Source organism: Emydura macquarii, unplaced genomic scaffold (genome assembly GCF_026122565.2).
Source record: "Emydura macquarii macquarii isolate MOO-44397 ecotype Brisbane River unplaced genomic scaffold, CSIRO-AGI_Emac_v2 contig_2768, whole genome shotgun sequence".
Lineage (NCBI taxonomy): Eukaryota > Metazoa > Chordata > Testudines > Chelidae > Emydura > Emydura macquarii.
Window position 1 is genome coordinate 41,912,417 of NW_027132905.1, and position 21,801 is coordinate 41,934,217.

The window sequence follows — 21,801 nt, forward strand, 5'->3', positions numbered from 1 at the left end:
GTCCAGACCTGTCACTCTCCACAGTATGGACTGGAAACTGCCAGTTTAGGTGGCAATTGATAAAAACATATTGTAAAATATGAGCACTCCTCAGTGGGGGGTTACCGACATCACACTGCCTGATCCCTAGAGCAGGACTAGCACAAGCTGTGTCCCAGCTAACAGAGAGCCAAAGGAAAGAAGGTATTTACCTTGATGGGATGCTTGAGTGCCTCCAGCACAGTAATGCGCGAGGTCTCTCTCACCAGGGAGGGCTTGCCCAGACGAGCTTCTATGTATCGCCCAGCAACTCCAGTAGCATTCTTGGCAGTGTAAATCCCCACTGCCAGCAGGGACAGACCTGCAACCTGGAGAAGACGAAGGATTCTGATCAACTTCCTTTGCAAGACAAAGCTAGAAGAATGACATGCTGGAGTCTGAAGCACTCTCTTATTGGCAGGTCACACTCAAGGCACAAAAGATTTAGGCTGTATGGATGGCTTGTCCACCTACTTCCTGGTGGAAAGGTAATAAAGCACAGATCTTTATCATCTCACAGTGTAAATGGAACAGTGTTATAACAGAGGAAGATGCAAATTAGTCTATTTTGTTTCCTACTAGGTTATTCAAAGTTCTGAAGAATGAAACTGAAAATTAAATGCATTCTCAAGCTGCATTAGTTGCTAATTGTTTGTCTTTGTGTATTCTATGAATGGCAGTGGTGATCAGATTCATATTTACATGCTAGTGTAGAGAAAGTAAAGCATACCTTGAATAAATACCAATATGTGATTGCTATGTATTAAGAAGAGACTTTTCAGCAGTAATGTATCTTTCTGGCCCCTCCTTTGAGTTAATGGACAAGGTATCCTTGACCATCAGAAAGGCACAAATTAATAATCCATGTAAAATCTGGCCCCACATGTAGGTTTAATTGAAAAATAAACATCTACAAAACCTCAAGATCAACAGAACTGTTTCCATAAAAGTGGCTCTGATATTCTCTTAGAATATGCACATGCAGCAGCAGTGTTAGAAACCCACTATAAACGGAAATGAAGCAGACCCACCTCTCTTCACTGTCCAACCTAAGAATGCACTGGACTGTAAACTCTTCAGGCCGGTGAATGTGCCCTTCATTTGTTCCATGAAGCACCTAACACACTTCTGAAAATGTTACAGCACCCAGCTTCAATAATTTAGAACACTACTTGTAACACAAGAGGATTTTAAAAAATCTGAGCATATCCCTTTAAATACTTTAGACTGATTTCCATATATGAGAAACTCTGAGCATAGCTGTGAAATCAGAGTCAATCCAAGAATGACTGAGGTTCACACCAGCAGTAACTTTCCTTGACCAAAGGGGCAGTTGAGGCCAGCTGCAAAGCTTTGCTCTTTCACAGGGAAAGGGACCAATGGCAGAAAATCTGGTTAAAGGAAACGCAAAAAAGATTAAAGATGAGTGAATATTTGCTAGTGGCAGGAGGGCAGCTTAGTCACCTGGAAAAAAAATCCTTGATTTGTGTTATTCCTAACAGATCTCTCAGGAATGGAAGATGCTTTATTTTTTTCAGCACTTTAGCTAAAATACTGTAAGATAAACATACTCTGCAAGTATCCCATGAAGGCCATGTCACATCCACACACCATACTCTGCTGTTGGTCTTTGACTGGCACTGCTTTGGTGGCAATTGGAGAGCTATATGGTCTAAGAGGACAGTCCCCACAAGCTCAGACTGAACTTTCCAAAAGGCATATTGGAGATGTGGGAGAGGCTCCCAATTTTCAAATTAAGAAAAAGAAGCGAGGGGAAAAGCTCACGTGCTCCCAATCTTCTCTGCCACTTAGCAGCCCCACAGCTATGCATGGGCCATCAGACATCATGCTGTTCCCTCGTGTGAACAGGATTACCCATAGCAGTTGCCAGGAGAGTTGTCAGTGAAGCAAGCAGATAGGGATTGAAATCACACGGAAAGCAGGTAAACATGAACCTGCCAAATTTAATGTCACTTTACCACAGCCCCAGTTCTGAATCATTGCATGCTGAACTCAGTCAAGGTACAGCTGCAGACTATGGTTGCCGGGTTAGGTCGTGCACCTCTCCCGCATGGGCCCTGTAAAATTACTTTTGGGATGGTCACAAAAATCCTTCCTCCCTTTGAAAGAAGGGAATGGAAGAAGGGGGGGATGGGGAGGAGGAATCTCCTTTATCCTTAGCTGCAGAGGTTCTCTGCTTCTGCATTCAAGCTGCTGGAACCAACAGCTAATTTATGGATTCTTCTGAGTTTGCTATAAAAATCTTTAACCCCAGGCTTTACAACAATCAGCAAACTACTGTGCCAAAGGCACACAGCTCTTAGTGACAGAACACTGAAGGGTCTGGCATCTTATGTTTAACCTCAACCTCCTTTGGCATGAGCAGGCAAACAGGTTGGAGAAATGGTGCCTGATTCATCCTCCCCATCTCTGCCAACCAAGTTCTCTTCCAACCAACTTGGCTTTATTTGCTCTAAATGAAGCCAGCTTTAATTAGGATTCAACTGGCCCACCAGGAAAGCTGCCCAGAAGAAAGCTGCACTCAATAAGGTGAGCTACCCATAGGCCGTTTAAACACCATCAGCACCTGCTTTGACAAGCAGCCTGTAAACAGATTTCCTTCAACAGCCTTTCCAGTGTCTAGCTGAACTCTTAAAACCAATAACTACTACATGAATTGAGTGCAGAGAAAATCCCTGCTAGTCACTGTGCAGCAAAATGCTTTGAATAGGAAAAACACCAAATTCCAAATGCCACAGGCGTCAATGTGGCACAAAGGGGAGGCCCCATGGTGTTCCTGGAGCATAAGGGCATAACCTTCTTCCAGCCAGCGGAATCCTTGGCCATTTTAACAAATTACGGTTTTGAGCATCCTGTATGAGCCACCTTAAAGGACCTGACTTTCAGGAAACACTGAGCACTCACAGTCTGAAAATCTGGCCCTTTGAAGTGACTCAAATTGGGCACCCAAAATCCAAGCCATTTCTGAAACTCTTGACCCAATTACACAAATCACTTCACCCACCATTGAAATGCAGCCACCTCGAGGTGGAACTTGGCAGGTGTATATCAGCACATAGTGACATGAAACAAGAGCATAAGAGGTGAATAGTGTATCCAACCAAAACTACACGGGAATTTCAGGAAGGCAGAAATAACCAACATCATATAAGCACAAGATCAGTAATTCTCCTGCATTCCTATAATTTCAGGGCTGAACCTCTTCAAAACAAACCTGGTAAATGAGTTCTTCCCTTAAGGACAAGCTTTGGCTTCCAGCACTCTAGAATATGGCAGCATTACTATACCATGGGGTGAGTTATTTTGTAAGCCTCCTCGGTACAAACATTTAACCTTGTGCTGTATAGGTGGCTCTCCCCTCAAGAAACTACTTGTTGGGATGAAGATGCTAAGACAAATGTCTGAATTCTGCTTGCTACAGAGGTCTAAGGGCAGATGTTTCAGATGAACATACACAAGAAATTCATCACCTGTCAAAATGAGGGCAGAGATAGCACATAAAATATGATGGGAGATACCATCAACTCAGGAAAAAGAGGTGCAAGGGAAAAAGACAAGGAAATAGAAAGTTACATATTAACTGCATGTACTTCTTACGACTGTTCTGTTTAAAACTTCCTTGCCAGCACTACCAGACTCCTCATCTCTAGAGTACATATAAATCTGGTTGGGGCTAAAGCCCCTCGCTCATGCCAGCTAGAACTTTTACACTAACTGGACTGTAAATGCCATGTCAGTAAAAGGCACCTTGAGGGTTACCAACCAATGGTGGCTCAGAGCCCTTTGGGTATCACTGTTCCTAATCAGATTATTAATGGTATCTGAACAGACAGGCCAATAAAGAGATGTTCTAAAAACAAAGGGACGTAGGTACTCAGAGAAATGGTAAAACAAGCAGGTGTCTTGTGTGCATGACAAGCAGCATCCCTTTGAAGAGAACCATAGGATTTGGAGGCGGCTGAGATAGAGGAAGCGAGTGCCACTGTGGATAGGGAGAGGAGAAATCTGATCTTGCCCTGTTGTTCTTGTATTGACCCAATGATCAGAGAACTTTTTAAGCCCAAAACTGAAGCCTCACGGTTACCTAACTACATCGATTCATTCAGTGACAGCCCTTTAGATTTGCACCAGCTATGCAGCCCTCTAGTCCTATCACACTCAACATAGTAGAGCTCCCAATACTAAACTGCAAGACACACTCATCTACTGGCGTTATTGTTCAGTACCATGGACCTACATCAACATTACCGTGCAGTACTGTATATCAGTAAACTGAGATTATGCTAACCCTTGGAGCTGTTCAGTCTAATAGACCCGTATAAACATAATCTGTTATACATACACTACAGTAATACCATGCTCACTGAAGTGGTATTAGCACAGTATTTTTAGGAAGGTTTAATACTTAGAGGAAGAGAGCTGAAAACCCAAAAAGCACCACCTGAATGTGTGTGGGGAGAAGGAACTGAATTATCTGGGATGGGAGTTTCAGATAATCAAGACAATTTCCACTGTGATTATTGGACATTGGGAACTTTTGGGATTACAGGGTTGTTTACTTACAATTCTAATACTGCTCTTATTTCAAAAGAGAAGCTCTAAGCATTATTCCTAGCTGACTGGTCACTTCTTCGTATCAAAGACTGTAAATGAATAATATAGGGAGCCCTGTTATACTTCACTTATCTTTGGCATCTAAGATTTCTGGGAAACAGCATCTAAAATGAACATTAGACCTGTTAGCACTGTCTCTCTTGTTGCTTAGAGGTACAGGGAAATTGGATGGTTGGTCTGAATGTGCTTCAGCAGAGGCATTCCATCCAGACAAATTTTGGTTCAGGTCCCAGTACAGTGTCTGAGCTCTGTTTAACCAGCATCTCAAGGCTACACGTTCCCTTTGCAACGCTCTTAGATCAAAGAGCCTCTCTCTCAGTTCTAGACAAGAGACATACCCAAAACTAACTATGCTACCTTGGGTAACCGTCTGTAAATATTGGGTGTGCTCTCTCTATACTGGAAAGCTCAGGGATCTTGCAGCTCAACCCAACAGGAATCTGCCAGGATACCATTTCAAAATCAGCAGAAGAAAGGTCACAGCTGTGGAGTGGTCCATCAGGAGGTCTCCTCTAACAGCCCAGTTATATAATTGAAATTGTAGTTTTCAATTGTGTTCTCTGCATCGTATTCATTTCAGCATCACAGGCCCAGTTTACGTAAGGCCTGATTCAGATTAGCTGCCTATTCTTGCTGGGTGACCCACAGGTTGACTTCAGTGTTTGTTTGGTTGAAATAAGAAAGGCTGAGATTGAGATTGAATAGAATGTAGTTCTACACTGAACCTACACAGACCCTTACTAGAACGTGGCCATGACAGCACCCAGACTGCAGAGGATGTGTGTGTAGGGTGTATCGAGGGGGTGGTGGTGGCATGGAATAAAGTGTTCATGATCATGCACGTGGAGCAGAAGCTTCTGCTGACTATGCCCATATTTAATACTAAGCTCTGATTCAAAAGAGCAGGCTTGGCAGAAGCAAGCATCAAAATAGGGGGGAGGAGGGGATTTTTGCATGGTAACAGTTCAAATATATCCACCCTCCCTTCTCTGAAAAGGGCATGAAATCAGCAAACGTGATCAGCTGAAGCAGTGCACAGCATTAGAGAATGTGTCATCATAATGCATCATGGACACAACTGTTTCAAAGTGCACAGCATCAGAACATGGAAGTGTTACAATTAGTCATGAGTAGGTGGGTCTGAAGATACAGGTGGCCCTGGGAATCGTATCTCAGTGCAGGGAACTGCAACAGAGATTGGTTGTGAGCTGCATGTTAACAAGAAGTGTTGAGCTAGGGAGTGGAAGATGAGCAGGTAACTGATACGGTGACAACAAAGGCTGAGCCTCCAGCTGCAGATAGGGATCCGCAGAGACTATAAACTGGCCAGAGGTAGGGGATGAGCAGACCAGATCAAGCACAGCAGAGAGAAGGCAGCCACTCAAACCCAAGACTAGCTTCAAAACTGAAACCACCTTGGAAATTATGCTCCCCATGTTAAAAACCATAGTTCTCAGAAAACACAGGGCACAAAATCTCCCCAGCAATAAGCAAGTGAAGCAGGAAGACCTGAGACTTCCCCTTTGGTTACAGCTGGTGCCCAAATCAACAGTCCTGAGGTTAGCTTGTACTAAACGAAGCAATCCTGCTGGCAGGTTCTTTGCACGAGCTGACTGTCAGAGCAAGGCAAGCTGCCTTTCAGACAACACGAAGGGCATTCTGGTAAGTCACCACGAAGAATGCTTCAAAGTGGGAAGGATTAGGACAACAAGACTTCAAACAAATCTTAAACGTGTCTGGGCTTTCTCCTTTATTCTGGTTCTCAGAGACAGAGAGCACTTGGTGACTCCTAAAAACCTTTTATTTAGACCATGTTGTTCGCTATTCCCTTGTCATGTCAGCCCCAACAGCTGCTCTGCCCCCAAGTTCCATCTGCCATGACATGTGCAAGTTCTTCTCCACTGAAAATCAGATTCACTGTTAATTACAACAAATGACAATTCTGCCACATTTCACACGGCGACGTTTTGCGCTGCCAATGCTGAGCCTTGAACAGGAATCATTCCAAGGCATCTAAAGGTCACCAACTTATTAAGAGTTAATTTTGAAGATGAACTAAGAAGTCTCCGCCAGATTATTACTGCTTGGCATTCCCATCACCTTTCAAACTGCAAAGCCCTCTGCAAAGATGGATACTGTCCCTATTTCATGGAAATAGGTGTCAACATGCAGTCAGTGGCAGAGTCAGAAATAGAAACCAAGTCTCACAGTTTCCCAATCTATGCACTAGACGACACTGTTATGTTGCATCTTGGATCTGTCTTTTTTCTTTTACACCACTGCACTGTACTCCTGGTTAAAAGAGACCGTGACGGTTCAGATTTCTGAAGGGTTGACTACCCTTCATCTTGTTGAGGTACATATACTGAGTGCCAATGAGGGGAGGGAGGGAGAGAGAGAGAGCATGCACGCACACGTGGCTAGATTGTAATGGTTCCATGGCCCTTTTGCAAGAGCTACGGTTTGGCTCAGTGTGCTTTGCCAGAATACCCCTCCCCTGTCATAGTTACATAGTACACTGTGAACTAGGGGTTGCCACCTGCCTATGCATATAATCTGTGAAGTACTTTGGGGGTGGAAGGTAAAATGAACACAGAAGATTAATCACAATTACATTGTGTATTTTAGGATCAGCTCACTTTAGAACAAAAGGCACACAAACTAACAGCATTTTTTTTTTTTTTTTAAGTACATCAGAAATAGGAAGCCTGTAAACAATGAGTGGGGCCACTGGACGATCGAGGTGCTGATAAAGTGCTCAAGGAAAACAAAGCCGTTGCAGAAAAGCTAAATGAATTATGTGCATCGGTCTTCGCTGCAGAGGATGTGAGGGAGATTCCCACACCTGATCCATTCTTTTTAGATGAGAGAGATGAGGAAATGTCCCAGATTGAGGTGTCAATAGAGGAGCAATTGGGATAAAATGAACAATAATAAGCCACAAGCACCAGATGGTATTCGCCCAAAAATTCTGAAGGAACTCAGATACGAAACTGTAGAAGTATTAACTTAGTTACATAATGCCAACACCTGGAGTAATGCATGCAATTCTGGTTGCCCCATCCTAAAAAAGATATTAGAACTGGAAAAAGTACAGAGAAGGGTAATAAAAATGATTAGGGGTATGGAACAGCTTCTGTATGAGGAGAGATTACAAAGACTAGGACTGTTTAGCTTAGAAAAGAAATGACTAAGGGGGGACATGACAGACATCTATAAAATCATGAATGGTGTGGAGAAAGTGAATAAGGAAGTGTTATTTACCCTTTCACATAACACACAAACCAGGGGTACCCAATGAAATTAACAGGCAGCTGGTTTAAAACAAACACAAGGAAATATTTCACGCAATGCACAGTCAGCCATGGAACTCATTGCCAAGGGATGCTGTGAAGGCCAAAAGTATAACTGGGTTCAAAAAAAGAATTAGATAAGTTCATGGAGGAAAGGTCCATTAACAGCTATTAGCCAAGATGGCCAGGGACGCAACCCTATGCTCTTGAGTGTCTCTAAACCTCTGACTGCCAGAAGCTGGGACTGGATGACAGGGGGATGGATCACTCAATAAATTGCTCTGTTATGTTCATTCCCTCTGAAGCACCTGGCACTAGCCACTGTTGGAAGACAGGATACTGGGCTAGATGGACCATGGGTCTGACCCAGCATGGCCATTCTTATGTTCTTAAAAGGTTACTGCCTTGAGTTTAGAAAAAAAAGATGTTTGGAGAATAGGCGGGAGAAGGACAGTTCTGCGAAACACCAGAAAGACTTAACAAGCTCTGTGCCCCAGTACCCAACAGCACAGTTAGTTTAGAGAGTAATTAGCTTAATGTTTAACTTACAGCTAGACGCTGGCGATTCAAACCAAAGCAGCTCCCACTGGAGAGGAAAAAAAGCAGGATGCAGCAATTGCTTTTAGAACCAGAAAACAGACTACTTCTCTCAAACTGAAAGACACGGTCAAATCAAAGGTTCACGGGCAAATAGAATATGGACACCACTTAATTTTGCTCATTTTAAGTGTGCGGTAACAGGCCCGGATGACTCAAAATAACCTCCTTCATAAAATAGCAGGGAGATCTCAGCATTCAATTTATCTCAATTTACAGATGTGTTGGAAGGGAAACTGGAAGGAATCCACAAAGAAAGATGAGAAACCCTTTGCCTTTTCCAGCAACCCCTTTGTAAAGAGATTCTACCTATAACCAATATCTTGACCATATCATGTGACCTCATGCACAGATCTCCTACTCTGATACATGGCAGTTAATGTATTGTAGAACTGGGTTAAGTTTCTATTTCAGGCTCCAAATTTAAAATAAGAACTTCCAGAGAGATACCAGATTCAAATTTCACTGTTACACAGCTGCAATATAAGATATGCACAGCCACAGCTTTGGGATGGACAGATAAAATTAAAAAACAAACACACAAAAATCTCAAACCATTAGTCACTCTCTCACTCACTGAACACATCCCTCCAATTCTATTCAAGTTCTTATAATGTGTCTATCACCATGGTATCCAAATGCTTCACAAATGCCTGAGTAAGTGACAATCAAAAAACAAGTCTTGCTCTCTTGGACCTGCAAGGAAAATGAATTCCAGAACAGAGAACCCTCGGACAATAGCCTGCATCATCCAGCTGAATAGAACCATTGGGACTGCACATAAGGAGGGGGCAGGTAGCCAGGAGGATTCAAAACAAAGCTAGGTCAGGGAAATCCTGAGACAGAAAGTAAGCTAATTCTCTTCCCCAATTCACCCCAACTCTCCAAATCCAAGTGGCAGAAAATACAGGTGTGAGTGCTTGAGAGGAAATAAAAATAACACAAGAGCTTGTTATGTTTGCACAAAGATTGCAATAAAGTAGAGATATCTGGATCAGGAATTTGTGGAGCTGAAAGCACCAACCAGCAAGTTAAAAAATGATCTGAAGGCTCCAGATGCAGCCTGCATTCTACAAAGGGATTCACTCAAAGCATGTCTCGCTTTCACTGGGGTGATCGTGCAATGTGTCCTTTGTACCAGCCCACGCAGGATCCTCTGTGTATAAAACTGGAGGGTGGAACAGATGGTGGCAATGGCTTTCAAGCAAGGGATCCATTTTAACAAGCTGGGCTATTAAAAATGTCTTCTCAAAAATACAAATAGGGACGTGTTCTCTGTTCATTACATACTAAGAGGAAAACTTCACGGCAAAAGGAATAGGCTGCCCTGCATTCATACTGCGTAAATGGGATTGTGCAGCTTTTATTTCAGCAAATGCAATGGGACTTCAAGCACTTGACAGTGGCTCTGTCCAAACCTAAGTTGATGGACAGGAAAATATGGCCTCAAAGAAGTTTCTGTAAAGATCCACTCAAGAGGTCACAATAAATTTTAACTAGGAACTTCCTCAACAGGTGACTCCACAGATTTTGTTGCAAGAAAAACTGCAGCAAGAACAAAATCCTGAGCAGCAATAAACATAGATAGGACCATATATGGGCATTGAACAGAAGAGTCCTGGGGCTTGAGTCCTGATGGTCTTCCAGACACCTCCACCAGTTCCCACATAAACAGAAAGTGTCCCCTGTACGCATCGCCCTCCCAATGGCTTTGTCCTAAAGCTATCCTATGCTGCTGCGAGGACTTCCAGGGAGATAGTAAAATGGTTGAGCATTGTTCTCCATAACTGTATAAAACAAAAAGCAGGACCTGCTGACCCAGCCCTGACACCGCATTTACAAGAGAGACAGCAAGACCAGTACACAGCAGTAAGATGGGAAGCTTACAGTCTCCATTATTGGAACAGAAACAAGAACATTTTCAAATATGGTTAAGTCTTGACTCACTTCCAAGCTGTTAGGGACTGAGCATATCCCCATGGGGTATGGAATGGCCATCTACAGCAGTGGTTTTCAAAGAGGGGGGTGTACCCCTGAGGGGGGGCACGGAGCAGGGGACGGAGCTGGTCCAGCTCCACGTTCCCCGGAGATGGAAGCAGCTGCCACCTACCTCCTGCAGCAGCAGCAGCCCCCTGCCACTGCCAGGCACGCTCCTCGTGCTGCTGCCGCCCTTGCGCTTCTGCCAGTGCTCGCTGCTCCCCACGCTGCTGATGCTGCACTCCCCACTTCCCGCGCTGTAGACCCTGTTTTTTCCAAAAGGGGAGGTTCGGGGGAACCCGACTGTTAGGGCCTACAGTGTGGGAAGTGCCCCCCTAACAATCATGTCCCCTCTTCCCCTGAATGCTCCCCTTTCAGAAGGGCGTGATTGTTAGACAAGTCCACAGGACAGGGGAGGCTCAATTTAAAAAGTTTGAGAACAACTGCTCTACAGTGACCTCTCTGGACAGTTTAAGAGTGGTACAAAACAGTCCCAGCCAGTGATCTTCAGCTGAAAGAATGAGGGCAGACGCAAGCTCGTGACAGCATGCAGGGGGAATAAGCAGTGTAAGGGAGGCAGGACATCAGCGCTGTAAGGGAGAATGAAGTCTGTCTCGCAGCAGCCTTAAAAACCTGTAGCTTAAAATAGCACATTTAAATCAGCTTTTATGCTGCATCTCCTGTTATTCCCAGAGACGCTGAGAGTCCCTAGAGGGCACAGCCTACCCCCCAAGAAAGAAACTAGAAAGGAGGCAGTATCTTCATCGAGCAGCCTCGCTCCTCCTCAGCTAGCAAGAAGCAAGGCAGAAAAATGGGTTACTAATGTCTTTTCAGTTCATTATGGAACTAGGTCAGTGACTTGACTCACTCCATCTGGCTGCCGGGTAGTTTGCAAACCTGCACTTTGGAACAAGGGAAGGAATGAAGAGCTCTTGACTCTGGAACTCAGCACTACAGAGGCAGAGTTCGATGACCTTTAGGATATGTCTGCCAGTTAGGGAGTACGTAAAGACCATGGCAAATACCATACTACTGCTCCACCATGACCTAAAACACCTCCCTCTAAAACTCAAACCAAGAAAACCCTTCTGGTCTCACACCACAGCCCTCCTGGCAGGACAGAAGGACATTTGCAGAAGATGATTTGAAGCACAGGAAGCTGCTGACGTACCAAACAAAAATCTAATTGACGAACCAATTGTGCAAGTGCCCGGCTTCTCCTCCCCATCACGCATATGGACAGTTCTAAATCGTATCCGCCCCCGACTTGGAAGATGCACATACTTATTCCATAGATAGAAAGTGAGGGAATCACTGAACTGTGACTGTGGCTTGGTGCCAACTGTCAGACATCACGGCTGGCTGCCCAATCTATGCTCATCTTGGAGGCGCTGCAGCCATTAACATGGCTACCCTCTCTGCTCTGGAGTCGATTAGAGACCTTAGGATGCAGCGTTTGTCACACCATTGCTTTCACTGTTCCACGCTCGCCATACAAAAGAAGGGTAGGTCTACACTGCAAGTGAAGATGTTACCACAGCATGGGTAAGCATATCCAGGCTAGTGGTTGTTTAGCTAGCACTGGTAACAATAGCAGTTTAGATGGGGTAGCCAAAGTTCAGCAACCCATATATGTACACAATCCCCGCTGCCTTGTACGCTGGTTGCCTTACCGCCCCATCTACACTGCTAACACCTAGCCGTACTATGATCACGCCTTCATTTGCAGTGCAGACAGACCTTTTGTTTGCCCTAACCCTCCGAGGAGGGTATGAATTAACAAGGGGTGACGTAGATGAGAGTTGAGGCCTGATAGGCTAGGTGAGGAAGAATTTTTGATGGACAGCAGTCCTATCTAACTGGTGAGTTAATATAAAATTGTACCTGTGCCCAACGCATAAACATTTATTATAAATGGGTATCATATTTTGAAAACCTCCAGTGAAAATGGGAAAAAACACAGGAAGGTAAGTACACAATAGCAAGTTTTCAGCCCGGCCTAATAGGGCCTCAGTAGCTGGACCTCATTTACAGACTCTAAGTGCTGGTATCTTCCAAATCTTAGCTAATACAAAGTAAGATGCATTAGACTCTATGTTAGGTGAGGCAAAAGCTGAAAGTGTTCAATGTGAGCTTTTCACAAAGTTCACAATGCATTAAAATACACAAACCAGGTTTAAAGGAGTGTTTGAGTAAATTAGAGTCAAAATTCTAAGAGTAAAAGGTTTTGTTATTGTGCTTTTTAAACTGTTCCCACAATTTTTAAAGATTTCAGTAAAAACAATTTTTTTGGATTTAACCAATCCCCTGAGATAGTGCTGTAACCCCAACCGTGACACGGCGCTAGTGCAGGAAACCCAGAGAGACACTGACCACTCGTCTTACAGTGCAAGCTGGGTTACATGCGAAGAGTTAACAGAATGAATAGCTGACGATTAAGTCAGCTTCTAAAATTGTTTCTGCTTTAATAAAGTAATTGTGACCATAGTAAAGGACATCTTACAAGACTGTTAGTCTGAAAGGGTTTTTAATGCTAATATCAACAGACTTGGAAGAGGAATTCGCTAAATACTTCAGGACTGATCCAAACCCCAAATGAAGTAAATAGGAGTCTTTCCATCAATTTCAAGGGACTTTGGACCAGACCCTAGCAGCTTTTTCTTGAAATTGTAGAAACTGCAAGTTCATTTAGTGAAGTTATTATCTCACACACACACACACACACACACACACACACACACACACACACACACACACACACACACACACACACACACACACACACACACACACACACACACACACACACACACACACAGCAATATCTAGGCACAACAGCATGACTCTGAATGGCAGATCAACAAAAGCCTCAAGTTCTCCTTTTATTTTTAAAATTAAAGAATCATTTGAGTTAAAGAACAAACATCTGAAACTGTTAAATCCTCGGTAGAGATTTACAGAAAAATGTAATAAAACCACTGCAATTAGATTGCACTATAATGGAAACGGTGACACTTCATTATTGTTCTGACAACAGCACCGCTGGAATAAAGCTATTTCCGAATAAACATCACTGCATTTACAGGTTCTCTACCATTGCCAGTAATGCCACCTAGTGTTACAAATATATAACTAGCCCTAGCTATTGTACAGCCTGATGTTACAAGTGCAATACTGCGCTGCCAGCAGACTATACTGGGAAAATAAAAAACTGCCTCTTCAGTTAATTTGTAGGGAGGAAAACTTAAGTTTCTTCTGATTCTCCTTTTGCAAATCAAAGCAGGTACTTGCAGCCTGACATCAGAACTTTCTTCTGCCCCAGTGAACTGTTGCAGATGAAAGCAACATGTTCAGACCCAACCAAGTTGCTGCAGCAACAAAACGGTGATTATCTAAATCTGTTCAGAAAGCTATCAAAACCTGGTTGCACACTTCACCATCTACATTCTATCCTCAAGGTCTTGCTGCTAAGAGCCTGGATTGCTAGATACCAAATGCACACAGAAGGTGCAAGAAACACAGACGGGTGGAAACGCTACACTCACTGGTGTCTAAGGGAGACAAGTTTCTGCAGATTTCTTTTGGTGCCTGCACAGTGCACGTACTGTGTGATAATTCACATGGGTTTTCTATCAAATCAAGCTGTACATCCAGCAAGAGTGTTTTTCAGAACCAAAAATACATTGGGGGAAAGCCAAAAAAACCTGTCAACTGTAAAAGCCAAGGTTTCCCATAGTATTCTCCAGTGAGCATTAGACACATTACCCAACTGGGTCTGTGGGTCCTGAACCAAAGACTCCAATAAGTTTTTGAATTAGGCCCCTATTCAGTTTCACTCTACACCTGATTTTATAAAATTAACAGGGAGAGGTGAGAAGCTGGCAGGAAAAACCTGGAAGGCAGTGCAAAATTAGTATGTATTCTTTCGTAAGGAGAGATTGATAGCAAAAATAATGGAGCCAAGATAAGCAGGAAAAGAGAAAGATTAACCATTAGCAGGTGTTTAACAGCATAATTTGTATTTGTACTGTACAATGAACAGAAAAGAAACCCTTCCTAATAAACTGCTTAGTTACCCAGGCTTCACATGACTCTCACCACCAGGTCAAATGATAAAACCCACTACACCTCTAGTGATCAATTGATATAAATATGTTGTATGAACTTCAGTGCTGTATGAACTTCAGTTAATGGAAAGAAAATGAAGGAAAAAAACATTTAAGTTGAATCAGAATGATTCCGAACACAGATCTGGTTGAAAGGGAAGCCCTGCTGTTCAAGTCACTGACAGCCAGAACCAGGCATTATTTCCCTCTATCATCTTAGTTTTCCACACTAGACCCGGCTTATATTTTGAACATAAAAAACAAGCAGAAACTCCCTTCACTCCAAAAACTCCTTTTGGACCTTTGTTGTCCATCCTAGAGTAAAAAGGGCATAAGATCAATTTGTTCCTTCCTCTTTGCAGGTACACCTTAATAAATTGATGATACTCTTTCCATCACACCCTAAAAAGTCACTTCCAATTTTATTACAGTGCTACCAACAAGACACCAACACAGATTCTTTTCTTTTCCATTTAGGAGAACAGCACAGCAAGAATGGCCTGGAGTTCTTAAATCAACAATATTAAATGAATTGCAATGTTCTGCAAACAAAATAAAAGGAGCAAAATAAGTAGAGATACCTGTGCTTCCATCATAAGAGAATAAAACAAGGATTGAGTTTTTACTGAAAGATGGAACTGTCAGTGTTTTCTACTACTGAGGAAAAAGCTAACAAAAATCTAGTCAATTTCAGAAAGTGAGTTTAGTAATATCAGATGCTCTTCTGGTCTTGTGACCCTCTGTCAAGGTCTTGGCTTAAACACAATGTTCTCATTTTTAAAATCATTTCTCCTCTCTGCTGTTGCTGGATGAAAGACCCACAAAAACCAACAGGGGAAACTGAATACAGGAGAAACAGTGAAACTGACTATACACAAAGTGCTGTAAAATGTGCAAAGTAAATGGGAAAAGATTTCATTTTTGTCTATTCTTGTAATAGCAACCTTACACATTAATTGAAGGCAGGCTTGTAGACAGAAGTATGGTTTTAAGTTGACTGTGTCTCTAGCTTGGATTGTCAGCTTAGCCTCTAACCCAGAATTTTTAACAATACCAAGGACAAGGAGAAAAAATAAAATGCAGGTTTGCAAATAACATTGTTGTCTATCTTCCAAAAGATATGTCCCCAGCTTACCGTGGCTGTAACTTTATCCCAGTCTGTTACAAAGGCACGAAATCCTTCTCCAAACAAGGTACCCGCTGTCCTGCAGGAAAAGAGCAACAATGTAAGCGGAGACACTGGATCCTATGGCAGGAAAGGGGGAAAGATTTTTTAAGTTCTAAGGACAGAATTACAAGCAATTTACAAGAATACTCCAGTTTTCCTGATGACTTCCTTGAGAACCAGTCAAAATAGAGCTCCCTGGGAATCCAAACATGCACAGGCAGGGCAAATATATTTATAATTGTCTGGGATTAAATCCAGAAGAGTTTCTGGACCAAAGCTAGTATGTGTAAAAAATAAACAGTGTTGAATGGTAATAAAATTTCATAGTTTTTTGCATTCTAGACACTTTCCAGCCAAGGATCTGAAAGGACTTTATAAAAATCAATGAATTAAAGCTCACAACCCCCTTGTGAAGTAGGTAAATTTTATCTTTGTTTTGCAGGTGGGGAAACGGAATCTCAGAGATTAAGGGTGAAACCTTGTTTCACTGGAGACAACAGACATGTTGCCAAAGATTTCAACAGAGCCAGGATTTCACCCAAAATGACCAGGTTAAGGACACGCAGTCTGTCGGACTAGAATGCAAGTGTCCAGGTACCCAATACATGGCTCTAACCACTGGACAGTAATTTTCCTTTCCATTATTCACTCTAATCACACCTAGAGATGGGGAAACAGCTGTTTTAAATTCCCTGCCCCAGAGTAGTGTATGAGGGAACACCAGCAATAACTCTTTTCCTTTAAGCTTGTGGGAACAAACCAAAAAGGCTTTCTATACAGCCCCCGTTTGATGGGGTAGTTTGAGATAGTAGCAAGGTGACCAACTCCCCTCAGATGGTTTGTACGTACTTGAGGGAATCTAACACCGTCTGGCGATGCTCAGCAGCTTTCAGGCGGATCTGCTCCCGAATGAGGTCTGCGTTTTCACGCTCAGCCTTCGCACGGGCTCGCACCTCCGCTTCGATACGCAACATCTCATTCTTGTGCCGCAGCTCCATCTCCTGCTCCAAAGTGGCTTTAAAAGAAACAAAGGGGTGGGATTTTACTCTAGGCTTTACCTCAAAACTCAGTTTTGGGGAGAGGGATAAATACTATCAGCTGTACTTCATGTCAGATGCTCATGACCCAATCACAGATTTTGGTAGTGATTGGCCTCCCACACAAAAGGAAGCAAATCAATGCAACAGCATGAAAGCCAAGCCCAGGAATCTTCCCTCTTAGAACAAGTAGATGGTCATCTTTGTAAGATTCAGGCCAGACTGCACCAATAATCATCAGTCAGTTCTGGGAACATGCTACCAACAGAACACTGGGAATAAATTTGTTCAGAGAAGAGCAACGAATATAATTAGGGCGAGTGTGACATCAGAGAATAAAACAAGAAAACTGAATCTAGACTGGTATAGGTTGGCTAAACAACGTCAAGGGGGACAGAGTAACATTCCGCAAATCTAAGGATGTACACATCTAGGATATGTAACTAGGAGTAATGGGATGAAAGTGAAAGGGTCAGTGTGTGCGCAGTATAAAGAAAAACAACCCGAAGAGTGAAATCTACTAAACTGTGGATAGGGCTGGCAGAACTCCATTTTTATTTTTTTCTAATTTTAAAGTTTAATCTATATTTTTATTTTTAATAATTTTTTTTCAATTTTTTATTATTATTATTTTTTTTTTTTTACAGAAATAAGGAACTGAAGGAGGAGGGGGTAGGGTTGAGGTATTTTAGGGCAGCACTGACAGCAAGGCTACAGGGGTCTCCATGCACGGTAGAGGAGCCCAAGACATCCAGGCGCAAGGTGCAGGGAAGGCGGCGGTCCTGGCAGGGTGGAGCAGAGATCCTGGCCAGACTGTGAGGATGACAAGCTGTGGATGTGAGAGAGGGCACCTGGATGGTGAATGGCTCTGTCCCCAGCTGGGAGCCCTCTGTCGTCAGGGAGTGAGGGAGCAGCCTGTGCCAGCGGTTCTGCAGAAGTTCTCTCAGAGCTGCTGCAGGGCCAATGACATCCAATCCCTGCATGCGGGAGGGGGGAGGCTGCACACCCCACAACTGTCACCAACTGATATTTTTTCATTGATTTCAGCATGTAAGCTGAAATCAACATTTACCGTTATCAATTTAGATCAAATCCTGCCAAGCCTGACTATGGAACAATCTCCCAACAGGGATATACATCATTTGAGATACGTAAAATTAGAGACAAACGCTAGAGGATGCATTCGAGGGGACAGTACTGCGCTGGACTGCAGCACAGGGATCTGGATGACTTTACAGATCTTTTCCAACTCTAATTTCGACAGGCCTACAGAAAAAGCCAGGTCACAAACAGGACAGGCTAACAACCCCAAGATAGCTTATGTCTAAGACATTTAAAATCAGCACTGGATTTCAAGTGTTAATTTTCTAGTGAAGTCCTAACCATACATCTTATTGATCCCAATTGTTCCTGATTAAATCCTGAGGGCAGGAAATGCAGGAGTGCTGCATTACCATAGTATTACTGGACAAAGAAAGGTTGGTGTATTGCAGTATTCAGCCACTAGATGCCATAGTTGAGTGGTTTCATTTTAACAAAGGTTCTATAGAAGTTGAGCCTTTCCCAGAGATGAGCTGCAGGCACCATCAACTCTAAGGGCTTGTCTACAGGAATACATAGTTCACAGCAAGCTGGGCTGTAAATCTACCCTGCACCCTCACATCCCTTCCTGTTTTTTCATTAGTTGTCCCAAGCACTCAGTTGCGTGCCAGGCTTAGTGTCTCCCCCCCTTAGGCTAGGGGAGGGGCCTTTAGCAGCACTTCCTGGTTTGCAAATAGACTAACTGTCTGGGTGGACACTGCTGATGTGCCCTAACAGTTCCATACTGCACTTTGATCTACTCCGCTCTGAAAGAGGAGTTGATCAAAGGGCACTAGGGAACTATTAGTGTGTGTGAGCAAGGTCCAAAAGGACAATTAGTTAGCAACAGGCTGGCGAAGGTAAATTCACATCTCAGTTTGTCATGCACTAAACATTCGCATAGATCAATCCTAAAACTAGCTGTGATTTAGCTGCTGCTTGCAGATACTGCCTTGTGTGCCCCTGGAGAAGCCACTATAGACCAGCACTCCATATACTGTTCAGAGACTGCTCTGCATATCTGCTTAATCCACAACCAAAAGGGGAAACTGAAATTTGACATTACCACGCCTCATTGCTTCCTGCTTCTGCACAGATGCCTCCTGCTTCCTCAAGTTCTCTTCATTCATTAATTGCTGAAGAAAAGAGATCACATCAGAGAATGAGTTAGGTTGGGAGAAAAGACAAAACAGGAAGATGGAAAACTGTAGTTTTCACATGAAATAACTGTTTTAAGATCTTCAGTCAACCCAATAAATATACATGCAGACCTAAACATTACAAATGCTCTCAAAAAAACAACACTTAAGAATTAAGTATGTTCTTCATCCAAAAACCCTCTAAGACTCAAATTCAGGATCTCATGTTCTCCCAGTTATTTCTTGCTCCTTTGTCCTATTTGCAGTCAGTTGCTTCTGCAACATACTCAGCCCTGCTAGGCTGCAAATACAGAAACCCTGAAGCTGTGCAAAAAAATCTAAGCTGTCCCATCATAGTGGTGCATAGCATTAGTCACTGGGTCATGAGGTGGAGCATAAATTAGCATCATTGCTCCTAGTGAAGTTAACACAGATTGGATAGGTTCTCTGCAGTTTTAGAAGATGGGATATTTTACCTGCTGTTGCAACTGATCTTCGTAACGTTGTCTTGCCAGCCTGTCCTGATATTGGGCTCTCTTCAAAAAGAAAAGAGGAAATGCATGAACATGGAGTATACAAGAAAAACCCTGCTCTAATCAGCAACAAGGCTTGGAGTAAGTGGAGCAAAAAAGATCAGCACCTGAAAGATAACACTGTCAAGATGTGAGGCAATCAGTACTAGACCAATGCCAAAAAAACCCTCTGCTATGCTGAAAGTGTAGGGGAGAGGGGGTTTTAAGATTTGATGCATGAGAAAACAGGGTCAGTGATAAATGCTTCACAGCATCTGGGAATTTCCGCATTCTCCTGGGGTAAACCACATTTTCAGCAAATAGCAAGGATGCTGTACCTTAAAAATCAGTCTGTTAATCAGAATGAAAGCTGAACTGCATTTCCCCAACTTTAGCATCGCTGTCCCAAGAGCTGTTAGAACCCACCGGTACACCCCATCTAAAAGCACAGCAACCCTTTTCAAAAGCCAACTAATAACCCAGAATTTGATAAACTGATTTTTCTTTTTAAGATGATAATTTCCTGAGATTCCTTCCCAAAGGATTAGCTACCAAAAGACTTAAGAGAAACAGGGAAATTTAGAGGCAAACTGAGGTTGCATTCCAAATAGTTTATGAAGTACTTCGTCAAGCCAACACACATGCTATTTAAGCCAGTAGTTTTCAAATCTTTCACTACAATGATTTATACCAGCAAGGATGCACCCCAGAATGCACCAATTCTCTGCAGCACTTCAAAGAAGATTCAAAGGCAGAGCCCCAGGAATTGATCCAATTTACAGGATTCTCCAGGATGTCTGAGGGTCTACTAGAAGTGGCTCTGCAAATCAGCGTGAACGGAATGCCAGAGCTGGAGAATGAGGCAGGCTCAACTGGGGATGCCCTCCCCTTAGGAAGAGCAACCCCCAGTGGAGAATAACTGGTGCAATTGAAATAAGCCTATCATGGTGCGTTTCCCATTCCAGTCAGCCATCATGTCTGCTGGCTTCCCCAAGTTTCCTTACCGCTTGATGCTGTTTGGTTTCTTCACTTAGCGTCTTTCTTCTCTCATCTGCTTGTACACGGATTTGTTCATTCTTCAGCTGTTCAATGGCGGCCTCATATTCCTATGAAAGAAAGGTCAGCATAGATCAACTCAATACAAAAGCCTCCAGAGGGCTACAAATGACAATAATGACCTTCAAAATAATCTCTAGTAGGTTTCTGTCTAACTCGGTGGGGTAAATGAAGTGCTTCAGAGCAGGGATCATATCTGGTTCTGTGTTTTGCAAAGAGCCACGTACACAAATAAGTCTGGATTTACACCTTACACACCCCTAGGCACAGCATCTTCAGTGCCCTCCCACTCCCTCCTTACAGATGACCTTCATGTTTTCCACACATGGTGGGGGAGGAGCGACCCGGGGGGGGGGTTGCTTTGTCCTGGCCAGGCCAGCTATGGGGGGTGAGGGGAGATGGAGAGAGGCTGGGGCAACTGGTTCAGCCAGGTGGGGGATAATATGCTCACACCTGGCCTCCAGCTTCTGGCCTGGTCACGGGGCAAGGCCTCAGGGGAAGAGGAATAGCAGAGGCCGGGGGGGGGGGGGGGGGGGCGCAGAGTTCTGGTGCTCATGTCAAGCCCCCAAACTGGTCAGGGCCCCATTGGCCAGTGCAGTAATCCACTACTGCTTAGGCGCCCCTAGGCACGTGCCTAATTGGAAATCTAGCCCTGAATAAAAATCCTTTGCCATTGTAGCTAAAATAGTATTCTGGAGGATACAATTCTAATACCAACCCACAAAATACCCCAAGTTCTTTAGCACTGATAAACCCTGTAAAAGAGTAGAAATTAGTTCAACTGCAAGTCTGCATTTACAGACTTTTTTTTTAAAGTGATAAAACTGCAGGGAAAGGCAGTGTGCTAAAAGTGATTTCTTCTTGCACAGAGAAGTTCAAAATATTCTAGGCAGATCATTGGACAGTGAGGGCCAAATCCATCCAATGAAGTCAGCAGAGAAGCCATAAGTATGAAATTAATCCTGAGGTTTAACATACCTTAATTTTGGACTGCTGCTCCAGTTGTAAAGTCTGTTCCTGCAGCTGAGCAAGACTAAGAGCCTCTTTTGCATGGCCTGAAATTAATAATGTTGTTCAACAACTTGTTTCTCTAGTATTAGATCCTATTTTTCTAGCAAATTTGGTACTGGTGAAAAATATCACTTACAGCTCTAAAGACTGAAGTCTGCTATCCATAAAACTA

At 43.3% G+C, this 21,801-nt stretch overlaps 1 protein-coding gene across 1 annotated transcript in view; it reads right to left on the reverse strand.

Moving 5' to 3' along the window:
* The window catches only part of LOC137165786 (ATPase family AAA domain-containing protein 3-like), a 59,928-nt gene that overhangs the window by 36,666 nt on the left and 1,461 nt on the right, over nucleotides 1–21,801 (reverse strand). Inside the window, exons 2-8 of the mRNA XM_067567233.1 lie at nucleotides 21,597–21,673; nucleotides 20,567–20,668; nucleotides 19,527–19,586; nucleotides 18,978–19,047; nucleotides 16,644–16,809; nucleotides 15,762–15,831; nucleotides 192–347 (exon numbers count right to left, since the gene is read on the reverse strand). Of these exons, the coding sequence (XP_067423334.1) occupies nucleotides 192–347; nucleotides 15,762–15,831; nucleotides 16,644–16,809; nucleotides 18,978–19,047; nucleotides 19,527–19,586; nucleotides 20,567–20,668; nucleotides 21,597–21,673 (701 nt within the window). The remainder of the gene's footprint in view (nucleotides 1–191; nucleotides 348–15,761; nucleotides 15,832–16,643; nucleotides 16,810–18,977; nucleotides 19,048–19,526; nucleotides 19,587–20,566; nucleotides 20,669–21,596; nucleotides 21,674–21,801) is intronic.